This window comes from Callospermophilus lateralis, chromosome 5 (genome assembly GCF_048772815.1).
Source record: "Callospermophilus lateralis isolate mCalLat2 chromosome 5, mCalLat2.hap1, whole genome shotgun sequence".
In the NCBI taxonomy this organism is placed as follows: Eukaryota; Metazoa; Chordata; class Mammalia; order Rodentia; family Sciuridae; genus Callospermophilus; species Callospermophilus lateralis.
In genome coordinates, this window is record NC_135309.1 from 147,031,442 (window position 1) to 147,045,532 (window position 14,091).

Consider the following 14,091-nt stretch of genomic DNA (forward strand, 5'->3'; position numbering starts at 1 on the left):
TCTATCTGAGGGGCTTGGGTTTTGGCTCAGCGGTAGAGTGCTCACCCGGCATGTGTGAGGCTCTGGGTTCGATCCTCAGCACCACATAAAAACAAACAAATAAAATAAAGATGTTGTGTTCATCCCCAACTAAAAAAATTAAAAAAAAAAAAAAAAAAAAAAAAAAAGTCTATCTGAAAGCTGATAATTGCCTAAGGTAATAGCAGTCACCTTTCTTGGAAAGCTTGAAGTCCAACCATGTCTTCTTCTGGCTCTCCATGTTTATAGAAATGAAGTCCAAGACCCTGAGGATCTTTCTTCTCTGCAGCAGTAAGAGAAAGTTCCACCACACCCTCATAAAAACGCACTAATGGGAAAGAAAAGGACAGCATATTTATCCTATAATTAAGTTGAAAATAATTTTCCTTAGCTGTCATATAAAACTAATTATTAAGGTCTATGATATATTAGTCTCCCTGGTGGCAACATCACAGAATGTTTCTGGTGAGACTATCAAAGAAAAAGGTCTTAATATGCTTTACAGGTAGATAGTATTAAAACAAAAATCATACTTAAAATAACAGAAAGTAGGATTTCAGTTCTTTGTTAGGGGAAAAAAATCTTCAGGTACAAAATAATAACTGCACAATAGCTTTTATATTAGGTTGGATCTGATTTAAAGTAATTTCAAATAAAGGAGGCATATTTTATTTTGAAAATCAGTAAAGAAATTTTAGGTATTTTAAAAATAAATATTACTAATAGTTAACTGAACAAGAACTAAAACTCCAACGTTAAAAAGTTACAAATTTCAGGCTGAGGGTATACCTCAGTGGTAGAGCCCTGGCCTAGCAAATGCAAGGTCCTGAGATCAAGCCCTAGAAAATAAAAGTTTCATATTTCATGTTATCACTTAGGCCACTGACAATGAAAAAAGATTTGCCTCTGGGAAGAGGCATTTCATCATCATCTTACTTTATTCTCATACTGTCATATATCCTCTGAGATGAGTAAAATGTAAGATGAACATTTTATTTCTTACCTTGTCTATACTGAGTGCAAACGTTGGAAAGATCCACTTGATTGCTGATTTTTTGATATTCCTTTAATGATTCCCTTAACATTCTTTCCTTTTCAGACTTACTTTGAACTTGTCGGGAACGCTGGAGAAGCTCATTTGCCTAGAAGAGATGATAAAAACTTTAAAATAATATAAAATCAGGGGGATGATGCTGTCAACATAAATTTAATTCTGTCTAAATTTATATGTGGTTTACCACCATTAAAAATAAAAACAACTCTACAAACTTACTTCTTCTTAATTTTAGGCAGAAAAGTTTTTGATCAAAATTATCCTAGCTATTCTTAATTCCTCTCACAAATATGTTAATCAAGACAGTTTTGTCAGGTAATTCTCTTGCCTAGTCAATACATTATTGGTCAGCAGGCAGTCCATGTGACACTGATTTATTTACTTTTTCAACCTGTAGGAAAGGATCAATAAAAATTGTTCCATTAACTCTAATTCATAATAGATTTACTTAAAGTTTTAGTGATTTTCCTTAATTTCTAAGGAGAGACATGAATTCCCTAATTTCTAAATTCAGTGTTTTTCCTTAATTTCTAAGCTTTTTCTTTAAAAAAAAAAAAAAAAAAAAAAAAATATATATATATATATATATATATATATATTTTTTTTTTTGGTGGACACAGTATCTTTATTTTATTTTTATGTGGTGCTGAGGATCAAACCCAGTGCCTCATGCATGCTAGGTGAGCGCTGTACCACTGCGCCACAACCCCAGCCCAAGCCTTTTCTTTTTTAACAAGACCTAAAAATAATATCAAATATTCTTCTATGACAAACTTAAAGGAGTATACACAATTAAAGAAAGCATGAAATCCAACCCCTTTCTTAGATAGCTGAGGATTCTGAGGCCAAAACAACTAAGAGATCTCTTGGAGATCACATTAAGTAAAACAAAACAGTTCCTGACTCTCAATTTGGTGTGCTTTTCATCGTATCATGAAACTTCCTGTAAAAAACTGAAATATATAACAAAGCATCATACCTTAGAACAAACTGCATCATCAGTGCTATACAGAAGTGGGCAGATGTCCTGTAAATGTAAACTAATGCCATCAACAGCAGCATTATCTCTGATGTAGCAGTTGATAAGAGAAGAAATTAATGCCCCTGTGAGTTCTTTGTCCCTGATTACCAGATCTTTAAAAGTGGTGATCTTCAGCTGCTCTTGAAATTCCTAGGAGGATAAGAGAAGAATCCTTTCTATCAAATTATAGAAATATTATATTTCCACACAGTGAAATGTTTTCAATAACAGTAGCAGACTCTAATTCAAAAGAGAAAACAGGGTTGCAGGTATAGTTCAGTGGTAGAGCTATTTCCTAGGACATGTAAGGACCTGGATTTTATTCCCAAACTAGGAAGAATAAAAAAAAAGAAAAGATGCTACAGCAACAAATTATTGTAAACATGCATAAAATCGTGTAGAGTTGGAAAAGAACCCATAGTGGGTGTAGTTTCAAACCTTTTACTTACAAATGGGGAAAGAAAAGTCCAGGTAGAACTAAAATTATGGCCAGGTCAACTGACTTCAGTTATAACAGTAAAGAACATTTAAAACAATCTCAGTTTACACCTTATTTTTCCTAAATAATGTTAAAAAATTTTGTTATTTGAGGCCTTTTAACATTAAAATTTGTTCTATATCTTGAATAGCTTTGCTTGTTAAAATGGAATTCAAAAGCATGAAGGTAATTTATATTATAGTAAAATACTGTTTTGTGATTTGATTATTTCCTTTTTCTAAGCACCAATATCAACAAAATATCCAAACTGCACTCTTATTTTTGCACAAATATTTAATCTGCTTTCCTTGAGCACATAGTTGGTGATGCAAGAAAGTAAGCTTTGAAGATGATGGCACATAATAAGCCAAAAAACTTGGGCTGGGGTTGTGGCTTAGTGGTAGAGTGCTCCCCTAGCATGCGTGAGCCACTGGGTTTGATCCTCGGCACCGTATAAAATTAAAATAAAGTTACTGTGTCTACATACAACTAAAAATTAAATGTTTTTTTTTTAAAAAACTACCTACATTATGTTTATCACCTAACAAAACTTAAAAATATTATTCTACCTGGCATAAAAAAGAAAGTAGTTTTCATAAACATTATAGATTGAATTTTTAATAAGGAAAAAATGTATGAGGTTATAAGAAAACTAAAACCAAACACCAAAAAGTATTCACTGGACACTAGTAAAAGGAACTGGGGTCATCTTCTAGCTTTCTTAAAAAAAAAAAAAAAAATTAATTAATTTTAATTAGGTATATATGACAGCAGAATGCATTTTGATTCACTGTACCAAACTGCAGCACAACTTCTCATTTCTCTGGTTGTACATGATGTAGTGCTGCACTATATGTGCAGTCATATATGTAAAATTATGGGTCACCATCTAACTTTGAAAAATTGTAATTAAAAGTCAAGAATTAGGCATTCAAGGTAACAAAACAGTCCTAAAGAACAAGGAAAAGTTGTTTTTTTTTTTTTAAGTAGAATTTTAGTTAATAACTGTGGAAGGAATCAGTTTAGAAAATTATGATTTTATAACCACAGATGAAATAACCAAATCAGGCAATGAGTATCAATGGATGACAAAAGCCTGATTAAAATCTCATGGAAAATTTTACAATGGTAGAACTGAACTTACCACTTGAATTCAGCAATCAATCTTAGTTGCACTAAAAAGTAGGACAATCAAAATTTGGGGGTCTTGTTAGTCTGATGAACAAATCACCACCTATGAAAAATTCTGTTCTTCATCAAATAAATGAACCTGAACCTAATCAAGCCTAAATATACTTTTCTTTAAACATTTTTTTAGCTGTAGATGGACACAATACCTTTATTTATTCATCTTTATGTGGTGCTGAGGATCAAATCCAGGACCTCACACATGCTAGGTGAGCACTATACCACTGAGCCAAAACCCCAGCCCTAACTAACTTTCATTTTACAGAAAATGTAGGGGATACAACAAGTTCACTCTAAGGAAAGTAAAAAAAAACAGAATGCTGGACATTCTATAGGACTGATGATCTGATTTCCACGTTACAATAGCAAGTAAAAAAAATATCCCTCCCCACTAAAATGAAGCTAAGACTTACTCTAGATTGAAAGAGATTTACAAGAAACAACAATAAAATTCAATGAGTAAACCAACTGGATTTCTTTGAAGGTGGGGAGAGGAATATGTAGCCCAAATAAAGATTAAAACTTATTGTCATAAAAAATATGTTTTTGGTAAACTAAGTCTTCATTTGTATCCCAGATAGAAAGTTCTCATATACTGAAAAACTTGTAGCTTGACAAAATGGTTCACTCAAGTTATTACATTTGCCTACAATCATTCTAGCTTTATAACATTCTAGCTTTATAATAACCTAATGCTTCCCAAACCCAAGTATAAGATTAAAACTTATGCAAAAGAAACAAACTTGGTATTAATACTATGATTTTTAAATAAAAATCCCACAAACCTTACCTTCTGAAGTTCTCCTACAATGACAGTAAACTGATGTTCACAAAGAAGTTTCCATAAAGCCAGGGCCTGGTATGATTTTCGAACCAACTGCTGAATTGCCTGAAGTGAAACCTTTTCACTCAGCTGAGCCTCTAATGAGAAAATACAACTATTGGAGTTTTATAAAATGACAAAGATTAAGCTGTTTATTTTAAGTAAAACTATAGTTAAGGTTGAATTTCTCAAATTCCCATTATCCTTTCTGTCCCCATCAAAGGCAACTGAACATCAGTTGCTGTATTTAGGAGTTTTTTTTTGGTACAGTGATTGAACCCAGGGGTGCCTAACCATTGAGCCACATCCCCATCCTTTTTGATTTTTCATTTTGAGACTGATCGTGCTAAGTTGCTTAGAACCTCACTAAATTGCCGAGGCTGGCTTCAAACTTGCAAGCAATCCTCCTGCCTCAGCCTTCCAAGTCAATAGGATTATAGACATGTGCCACCACATCTGGCTGTATTTACATTGGTATCTTTTTGCTTTAGATATGTGCATCTGTGTGTATGTACATATGAAAAATAAAAGTGTTGCTCTGTTTTTAACAATCAGACCAATACTTTCTCAATGCAGTTATATGTTCACAGGTGACAAATCCAACTATATTTATTTTATCACTGAGTGTTTCAGTTACCCCAATTTGGCCATTTTTGCACCTGAAGGACATTTAGATTGTTTCCAGTGTTTTGCTACTAAATTAATATGATAAAAATTCTTAATGAAGGTTTCCTGGAAAGCACAATCATATTTCTCCAGCACCAAGTTTCTCAACCCTGAATATACATGTTGGTGGATCATGAAATCAGTTCAGTCCATCATAATACCCCCTCATCCCTTAATAGGAAATAGAATATAGAATAAAATGAAAAAGGAAAAAAATATTAGAGTATGAAACAGGTAGAGTTATTTTAGGAGATTTTGTTTCAGTTATATATGTGTGTATGATTTTAAATATCTGCATTGGGCTAAGGTTGTAGCTCAGTGGTAGAGTGTTTGCTTAGCATATGTGATGTCCTGGTTTGATCCTCAGTACTGGGAGAGGAACAAATCATAAACATCACACTTACAATCCCAGTAGCTAGGTAGGGCGAGGCAGGAAGATCCTAAGTTCAAAGGCGATATGGTGGCTCAGTGGTTAAGCACCCTAGATTCAACTCCTGGTACAAAAAAACAAAACAAAACAAAAAACACTGAGTAAATATAAAATGTATATCTTACTGTGGGGGAAGAATGTCTGATCAAATCTAGTCTAGGATGTATACCTAGAAGTAAGACTGTGGGCTCTAAGAGTGTGAATTTTCAGCTTTCACTAGATCTGACCAAATTGCTTTTCAGTGTGGTTCAAAGTATAAACTACCAGCAATTCAAATGCTCTATTTGTACAAATCCTCATCAATGCTTGATAAAAAGCTTAACATCCTAATGAAGTATCATGAGCAGTTCCAAAAAAGTTTACAAAATAGTGGATAGAAATCTAGGTCCAGAAGGAAGGGAAGAAAATAAGCTGGGACCAAAATAAATGGCTGGGACTTAATTAAGAAAGTTCTATCAGCCAGAAACAATAGAAGGCAATAACAATACCAATGGAAGGCAAAGGAACTGAAAAAAAAATTGAGGGCAGGGAAAATTTCTGGAAACATTTATTATTCCAACTCATACCTGAAATAATTAAAAATTATAAGAACTTCTCAGTTCTTTTTGCTCTTTCTTATTATTAGTAATAATACACAAAAAGCATAATCAAATACTTCATTCATGTTTTTAGTTCTATAAAAAGATATATTACTAGTTGGGTGTGGTGGTAATCCCAGCTACTTGGGAGGATGAGGCAAAAGGATTACAAGCACAAGGCTAGCCTCAGCAACATAGTGAGACCCCCATTTAAAAAAAAAAAAGTATCATTAACTACAAAGGTATATCACTTCATATCCACTACAATGACATAATGGTGCATAACAGTAGTCCCAGCTACTTAAAAGGCTGAGGATCAAGATTGCTGAAGCTCATAAGATGAAACCAGCCTAGAATGAGGCCCTGTCTCTAAACAAACAAATAAACAAAAATTAAAAATATAATTATCATATGATCCAGCAATTCTACTTCTGGGTATATACAAAATAAACTAAAAAGGGAACTCAAATTTGTATTTGTATATTCATGTTCACAAACGGTGGAAGCAACCCACTGCCCACTCCCAATGAATAGATAAACAAAACAAAATGTGGTATGTAATATAACAGAGTATTATTCAGATTTGAGAAAATTCTGACATATGCTACAACATGGATGAATCTTAAATACAGTATTCTAAGTGACAAAGCCAGTAACAACATAAAAATTACTATATTAATCTATTTATAAAAGGTGCTTATGAGTAGTCAAATTCTCAGAAATAAAAACTACAATGGTGGCTGCTATTGTCTAGACATAGGAGAAAAATAGGAAATTATTGTTTCATAGGAAAAGGATTTCACTTTAGAAAGATAAAAAAAAGTTCTAGAGATGGATGTTGGTGATTGCTGTACTACAATGTGAATACTGTGAATGCCACTTCAAAATAGTTAAAATAGGTCAGATGTGGAGGTGCATGCCTACAATCCCAGATATTCGAGAGGCTGAGGCAGGAAGATCTCAAGTTTCAAGACCAGCCTGGACAACTTAGTGAGACTCTTGTCTCAAAATAAAGAAACGGGGTATAGTTCAGTGGTAGAATATTTGCCTAGTATGTGCAAAGCCCTGGGGTTCAATCCCTAATACTGTCAAAAAAACTTAAAATAGTAAATTTTGTTTTATATATATATATATATGCATATATATATATATATATACCAACATTTACATATATACTATATATATAATATATGTGTTTACATACACATATACACACACACTTATACATCTGTGTGTGTATAAATATATAGTGATATATAAGACAATCACAAAATCATAAGAAAAAAGTGTGTATCATGTTTACTACTGGAGGAAAGAACAAAAATTTGTGGGCTAGCTGGGAGCGATGGCACACACCTGTAATCCCAGCAACTTGAAAGGCTATGGTGGGCAGATTGTGAGTTCAAAGCCAGCCTCAGCAAAAGCGAGGTGCTAGCAACTCGGTGAGATCTTATCTCTAAATAAAATACAAAATGGGGCTGGGGATGTGGCTCAGTGGTTGAGTAGCCCTGAGTTCAATCCTTAGTACCCCCTCCTCCCAAAAATATTTGTGGGCTAAAAGAGTTATGGAAACAAAGAATTTCCATATTGTTCCATTTTCCCAATCACACTGATTCTTGAATGAATAATATTGTGTTATCAGATAAACTAGATCTTACTAAGAGAAGTTCACCATTTACTATTCAAGTAATAAAACCCTTTAGTGAGGTCATGTATACGTAATTGATCAGAAGAATAATTTACCATGAAACTTCCTCTGTAGCTCCTGTTGCATTTGCTGAGTATTTCCATTTTCAGGACGCATGAATCCCATCAGCCTCTGCTGCACTTTGGCAGTAGTACTGAAATAGAAATTACAGAATGTGTCTGTGTGTACATTGCAACTCTTTTCATATGTAACTTAGATACCATACAATCAAAAATTTAAAATGTACCTATGGAATTGGTGCAACCATCACAAGCACTGGTTTCCATAAAAATGGAAAAGTTATCAAATGAGAAAGAGTTCATAGAATTAAAAATTGATGACCAGGAAGAAAATTTATCATAGACTGAACAGATGCTACTTAAAATGACTGAGGTTAAATCAATTAAATGATTGAAAAATATCAACTAGAAATTTTCCTAATCTTGAGGGGAAAAGATCAAAGAGAAAGATAAAGAAAGAGAGAAGAGAAAGGAAGGAAATGATATAAAGAGAAAAAACTGAGGCTAGATCCAGGAAAGTCGATCTTATCCTCCAAAGAGAACAGAACAAAACATAGGACATGAGCCTCAAAAATATGTTAAGTGCTGGCCAGATGGCACCTGCCTACAGCAACTTGGGAGGCTGAGGCCAGCTTAGGCAACTCAGTAAGAACCTGTTTCAAAATAAGAAAGAACTGGGATTATATCTCAGTGGTAAAGCATCTTTGGGTGTAATCCCCAGTACCAACCAACTAACCAATCAAGCAACAAAAAATCCCACAAGCTACAAAAAAATATTCCAAAGTTAAAGGAGCCAGTCTCCAAAACTGCACAGTGTATGATTTCATTCCTATGAAATGTTGAGAATAAATAGATCCATATAGATGGAGTAGACTGGTAATTGGGGCTGGAGAGTGGAACATGGAATAACTGCAAACAAACAGAAGCTATCATCTCAGAGATGGAAATATTCTAAAACAGGCCAAATGTGGTGGTGAACACCTATACCTATAATCCCAGCAACTTGGGAGGGGGCAGCAAGAGGATCACATGTTCTAGGCCAGCCTCAGCAATTTATGGAAGCCCTAAACAACTCAGAGACCCTATCTCAAACAAAAAATAAAAAGGACTGGGAATGTGGCTCAGTTGTAAAGCAACCATGGGTTTAAACCCAGGTACAAAAACAAAACAAAACAAAAAATTAAATGTTGTAAAACTATTGTGGTAGTGATGGTTACACACTTCTGTACACTGAGGAAAAGTTACTGATCTGAACTTCAAAATTAGTGAATTTTACGTAAACTAGATCTCAAGTCACTGCTACAAAAAATTTACATACTGAATGAAACTAATGTTGCACACATGATAGGGTTGGTTGAAATTAGTACATTTTAATATAATTCTATTATTAAAGGTCAGAAAAAATTACATGATGTTATCTATAAAATGCAGGAAAGGAATTTAACAAACCTTAATACTCATATAAAAATATTCAAAAAAACAGAAATGAATGGATACTTTCTTATCATTATACAAAAGGGAAAAAAGCCAGATATGGAGGGTCATAAAGCATATTCCATTTTCATAATATATTAAGAATAGGAAGGTTCATTGTGAAAGAAAGTAGATTAGTGATTGCCAACCATGGGGAAAAAGAAATGGGGAATGACTGTAAATGACACAGAATTTCATTATGGAATGATGAGTGTTCTGGATTGAATAGTGGTGATGATAGCATAACCTTGTGAATACACTAAAAAACTATTGAACTATATGCTTTAAAAGTATAACTTTTATGGTAGATGAATTATATCTCAAAAACAACAAAATACAATGAAAAGAAAAAAGTGAAGAAATAAATAAACCCTATTTTTTTTTTCTTACTTTGGATTTCCTAATGGTCCGCCTGCAAATTGGGAATTTCTGTCTAGAAATTCCTGCAAACCTTTCAGTTCTTGTAGTACTGACTCCAGAAGTTGGCAGGGAACACTACTTTCAATCTGTAAAAACCATAGAATTTTCAAAAGTTAATACTGGAAAAAGGTGTACACATAAAAAGTATAAATTCTGTATAGCTAAAAATGTATATATAATTTTAATTTTGAGGCATCCTATTTTTGTAAATAGTACAGATCTTTCTTATATCATTTCACTTCTTGTTATGCTGGGAATTGAACCCCAGGCCCTTGTGCATGCAAGGCAAGCACTCTACCAATTGAGCCTATCCCCAGCCCTCAATTCACTTCTTGAAGATCAGAATATAGTGCAATGAAGGACACTAGTATCTCTTATCTCCTGTTCTGTTAAGACTGATGTATAATTTATGTTCAGTAAAACACAAACATTAAGTAAATATCTTGATTACTTTTTATATTTTGTGGTTGTCATCCAGATCACAGTACAGAACACTTCCAATACCCAAAATGTTTCCTACTCTTATTTTCTGGCTCTTTGTCATGCCACCTCCAAGATAACCTCTCTTACTTTTATCACTTTACAATAATTTTGCCTATTATTACTTCGTGTACATGAGATAAATGCATTCTTATTTCCTCAGAAATGTGGGCTTTAAAAGAATATCACACAGTTGTGGCTCAGTGGTAGGGCGCTCACCTAGCATGTGCGAGGCCCTGGGTTTGATCAATCAGCACCACATGTAAATAAATAAATGAAATAAAGGTATTATGTTCAACTACAACTAAACAAAAAATACTTAAAAGAATATCACAGGACTGGGGTCGTGGCTAAGTGGTAGAGTGCCTGCCTGGCATGTGTGAGGCCTTGGGTTTGATCCTCAGCACCATATATTTATATAAACAAATAAAGTAAAACAAATAAAGTAAAAAAAATCCATCATCAATTAAAAAATATTAAAAAAAAGAATATCACATTAAAAAGACATTTGATACCTTTCTGTTTTAAAAAGAAAAAAAAACTTAAAACATCTGCATATTTCAGATTCTTTAAAAGAAATTTTCCTACCCAAATCTGTGATAATACAAAATTTTACCAATTGTTTCCTTAAAACAGTCTGGGACATATTTCATGCATGAAAATTAGTACTAGGTCCTTGGAAGTATTGTATATATAAGCCAAAGCATAAAATAATAAATTCAGACAGATTTTAAATAATAGCACTGACTCTATTTACTCCTTACAACAACCTTATAAGAGAGATATATTATTAGTCTCATTTTACAGTGAGGCACAGGGCTTTGAAACATTAAGAAATTTACCCATGATCAGACAGTTTATAAATGAAGAAGCTGAGATTTCAATCAAGGGTGGATGATTTATTGAACATGAACACAAAAATCTACAGAAAAGAATAATTTATTTACAACATCAAGCAACATGAAACAATTTAATAGTTCTGTATTGCTACCAACTGGTTATATACAAAGAGCAGGATGATAGTGTATACACTTACTGCCATGATCTCTCTGTTGCCACTCTTGAATACCCTCTCCACAACCAAGCTAGCATCCCAGATATTTCTGAAACAAAAAAATGTTTTAGGACATCATTACCTTAGGTAAGATATGACTGCACAAATGGTATGACTCTACATTGTGTACAACCAGAGCATCGAAATGTTGTGCTCTATTTGTGTACAATGAATTGAAATGCATTCTGCTGTTATGTATAACCAACAACAACAAAAAAAGAGGAGAAAAAAATGTTTTAATGATTGTATTCTTTACAAATAAGAAAAATTACAATATGTAGTAAATTTCTTTTTGTGGTAATGTAATGGCTTTATTGTTTTTAAAACAATAATATATTTTTTAAAATATCATTTAATATCTTTTTTTAAGAGAGAGAAAGAGAGAGAGAGAGAGAGAGAGAGAGAGAGAGAGAGAATTTTTTAATATTTATTTTTTAGTTTTCGGCGGACACAACATCTTTGTTTGTATGTGGTGCTAAGGATCGAACCCGGGCTGCACGCATGCCAGGCGAGTGCGCTACCGCTTGAGCCACATCCCCAGCCTAAAACAATAATATTTAACATTTACTAAGTGAGCTAGAAAAATGGAAAACGGGAAATTTTCAAACCAAATATACCCATTATTTCAGATGAAATTCTTCTGCAGAGAAATCAAAAGGCTCTGGGTAACAACTTATAAATAGGGAATTTATAATTTTAAAAATTTTATAAAGGGATTCTATACTGTTATCACATTATCACATTTTTAAGCAAATGAGATGAATGAAAACATACATTACAAATCTGAAAACTATATACTAGACTTGATAGCTAATTAGATGATATGATAGACTGATTGCAAAAACAATGGAAATTCTCACCCTATTTCTATTCCATACAGAGTATGATTTTAATACCTCTTCTCTAAAGAACTGTAGTCTGCTTCCCACTTTCTGAATCTGGGTTTGCCCTGAGACTTCCCTCTGGCCTGGGAATAGGCTGGTTCTAAACCTAGGCATCAGGAGGCTTGGCAATTTCTACTCTTTCTCAAGGACCCTGCTATGAACAAGTGAATAATCCTTGGCTAATCTCCTGAAAGATGAGAGACCTCATGGAGAACAACCAAGCTATATCAGCTAAGGATATTCTGGACATGCCCCTGAATGTTTGAGAGTCTAGCCAAGAAAAAGAATTCTCTTTATTCTCACAGATGAATGTATCTGCATGGGTGAGCCAAACAAACCCAGAAATGCCCAGCTGACATCTAGATACTTATCACTGAATTATGGGGTGGTTTGTAATGTATACTATTAATATGTATATAGATATACTCTGACACTAAATACACACAGAAATAAAAACATAGTACTTAACAGACATATAATAAAAAGGCTTAGACAGAAATTTTATCAATGGACAAACGAGTTAAAGTAAAATTTAATAGGAATAAATGAAGTCACAAATTTATTTAAAAATATTTCACTTTTCAAAATAGGAAAAAATACCCAGCTATTTGGGATGCTGCAGCAGGAGGATTGCAAGTTCAAGGCCACCCTCGGCAACTTAAACTTAGCAAGGCACTGTCTCAAAAAGACAGTGGTAGAATGCCCCTGGGTTCAAGGTTCAATTTCTTATATCATGAGGAAAAAACAAAAGGACAAATGAGCAATAGTTAAGTATTCCTTGAAAACTTACCCCATTATCCGAGAAAAATAAATGCAAATACCATTGTGTTTTCCAGAGTACACAATCTCTGGGCCAGTCATACAACTCATACTTGTGGTCTGAGTAGCTGGGTTTCCCATGGCACCCACAGGAGTTGACATAGCAGGAGGCTGTATACCTTAACAAATAAAAACAAATCTCTTAGAAATATAATCCTAAAGATTCAGAATTCTCAATAACCCAAGTTTTTTGTCTCTGGACACAAAGGTAGAGATATTTATAAAAATAATCAAATAGATATTTAATTTGATTTGTCTTGCTAAGACTTGGACGGATTCTCCCAGTTAGACATTCAAGTATTGAAAATGCAGAATGAAAAGGAAAGAAAACTTGCAATCATAGCTCCTAATACTGGAAGTGAAACAAAACTATTTATACTAATTTCAGGGCCCACTTAAATCCTAATACCCAATAAGGGTATTTCCAGGCACAATATTTGAGGAACTCCTCAAATATTGTGCCTGGAAATAAAGGCATTCATGGCCAAATGCCAATAAATGCTTAGATGTCAAGCAACAAAATGAAATCTATTAAATGACATTTTTTTTTCCAAGAGAATAGGACAACTTAATCTTTTACACAATAAAAATTAAGAACATGTTAGCTCTTCAAAAAGAAGAATAATAAATGATCCAAAAAAAGGAAAGTGGTACCTTGAGATGGTGTTCCGAAAAAGGATAGATTTGGGTAGGGACTACCACTAGGAACAGGAGAACCTAAAAAAGAATATATTTATAAATCAAAATGAGGCCCAGAAGCTATTTGTTAAGCATGAGTAAAGAATGGTACCACCTATGATATATTTGAAAATCAGGGACTATTCATTTCATTTTCTAGTAACTTCTTAATAATTCCTATTTTGGAAAACACTGACATATGAATTTCTTGTTATTGAATCTTTCATTTCTTTTCTTTCTTTTTTTTTTTAAACTTATTTTTTTTTGGTGGGGTGCTTTTTTTTGTACTTTTTGGAACTGGGGGTCGAACCCAGGGCTTT

At 33.5% G+C, this 14,091-nt stretch overlaps 1 protein-coding gene across 2 annotated transcripts in view; it reads right to left on the reverse strand.

Annotated features, from left to right (window-relative positions):
- The window catches only part of Nup155 (nucleoporin 155), a 58,443-nt gene that overhangs the window by 16,469 nt on the left and 27,883 nt on the right, over window positions 1-14,091 (reverse strand). For both annotated transcript variants that reach the window (XM_076857387.2, XM_076857388.2), the window contains exons 17-25: window positions 13,748-13,810; window positions 13,065-13,212; window positions 11,373-11,439; window positions 9,827-9,942; window positions 8,000-8,097; window positions 4,550-4,680; window positions 2,052-2,243; window positions 1,022-1,160; window positions 211-346 (exon numbers count right to left, since the gene is read on the reverse strand). In XM_076857387.2, the coding sequence (XP_076713502.1) occupies window positions 211-346; window positions 1,022-1,160; window positions 2,052-2,243; window positions 4,550-4,680; window positions 8,000-8,097; window positions 9,827-9,942; window positions 11,373-11,439; window positions 13,065-13,212; window positions 13,748-13,810 (1,090 nt within the window). The remainder of the gene's footprint in view (window positions 1-210; window positions 347-1,021; window positions 1,161-2,051; window positions 2,244-4,549; window positions 4,681-7,999; window positions 8,098-9,826; window positions 9,943-11,372; window positions 11,440-13,064; window positions 13,213-13,747; window positions 13,811-14,091) is intronic.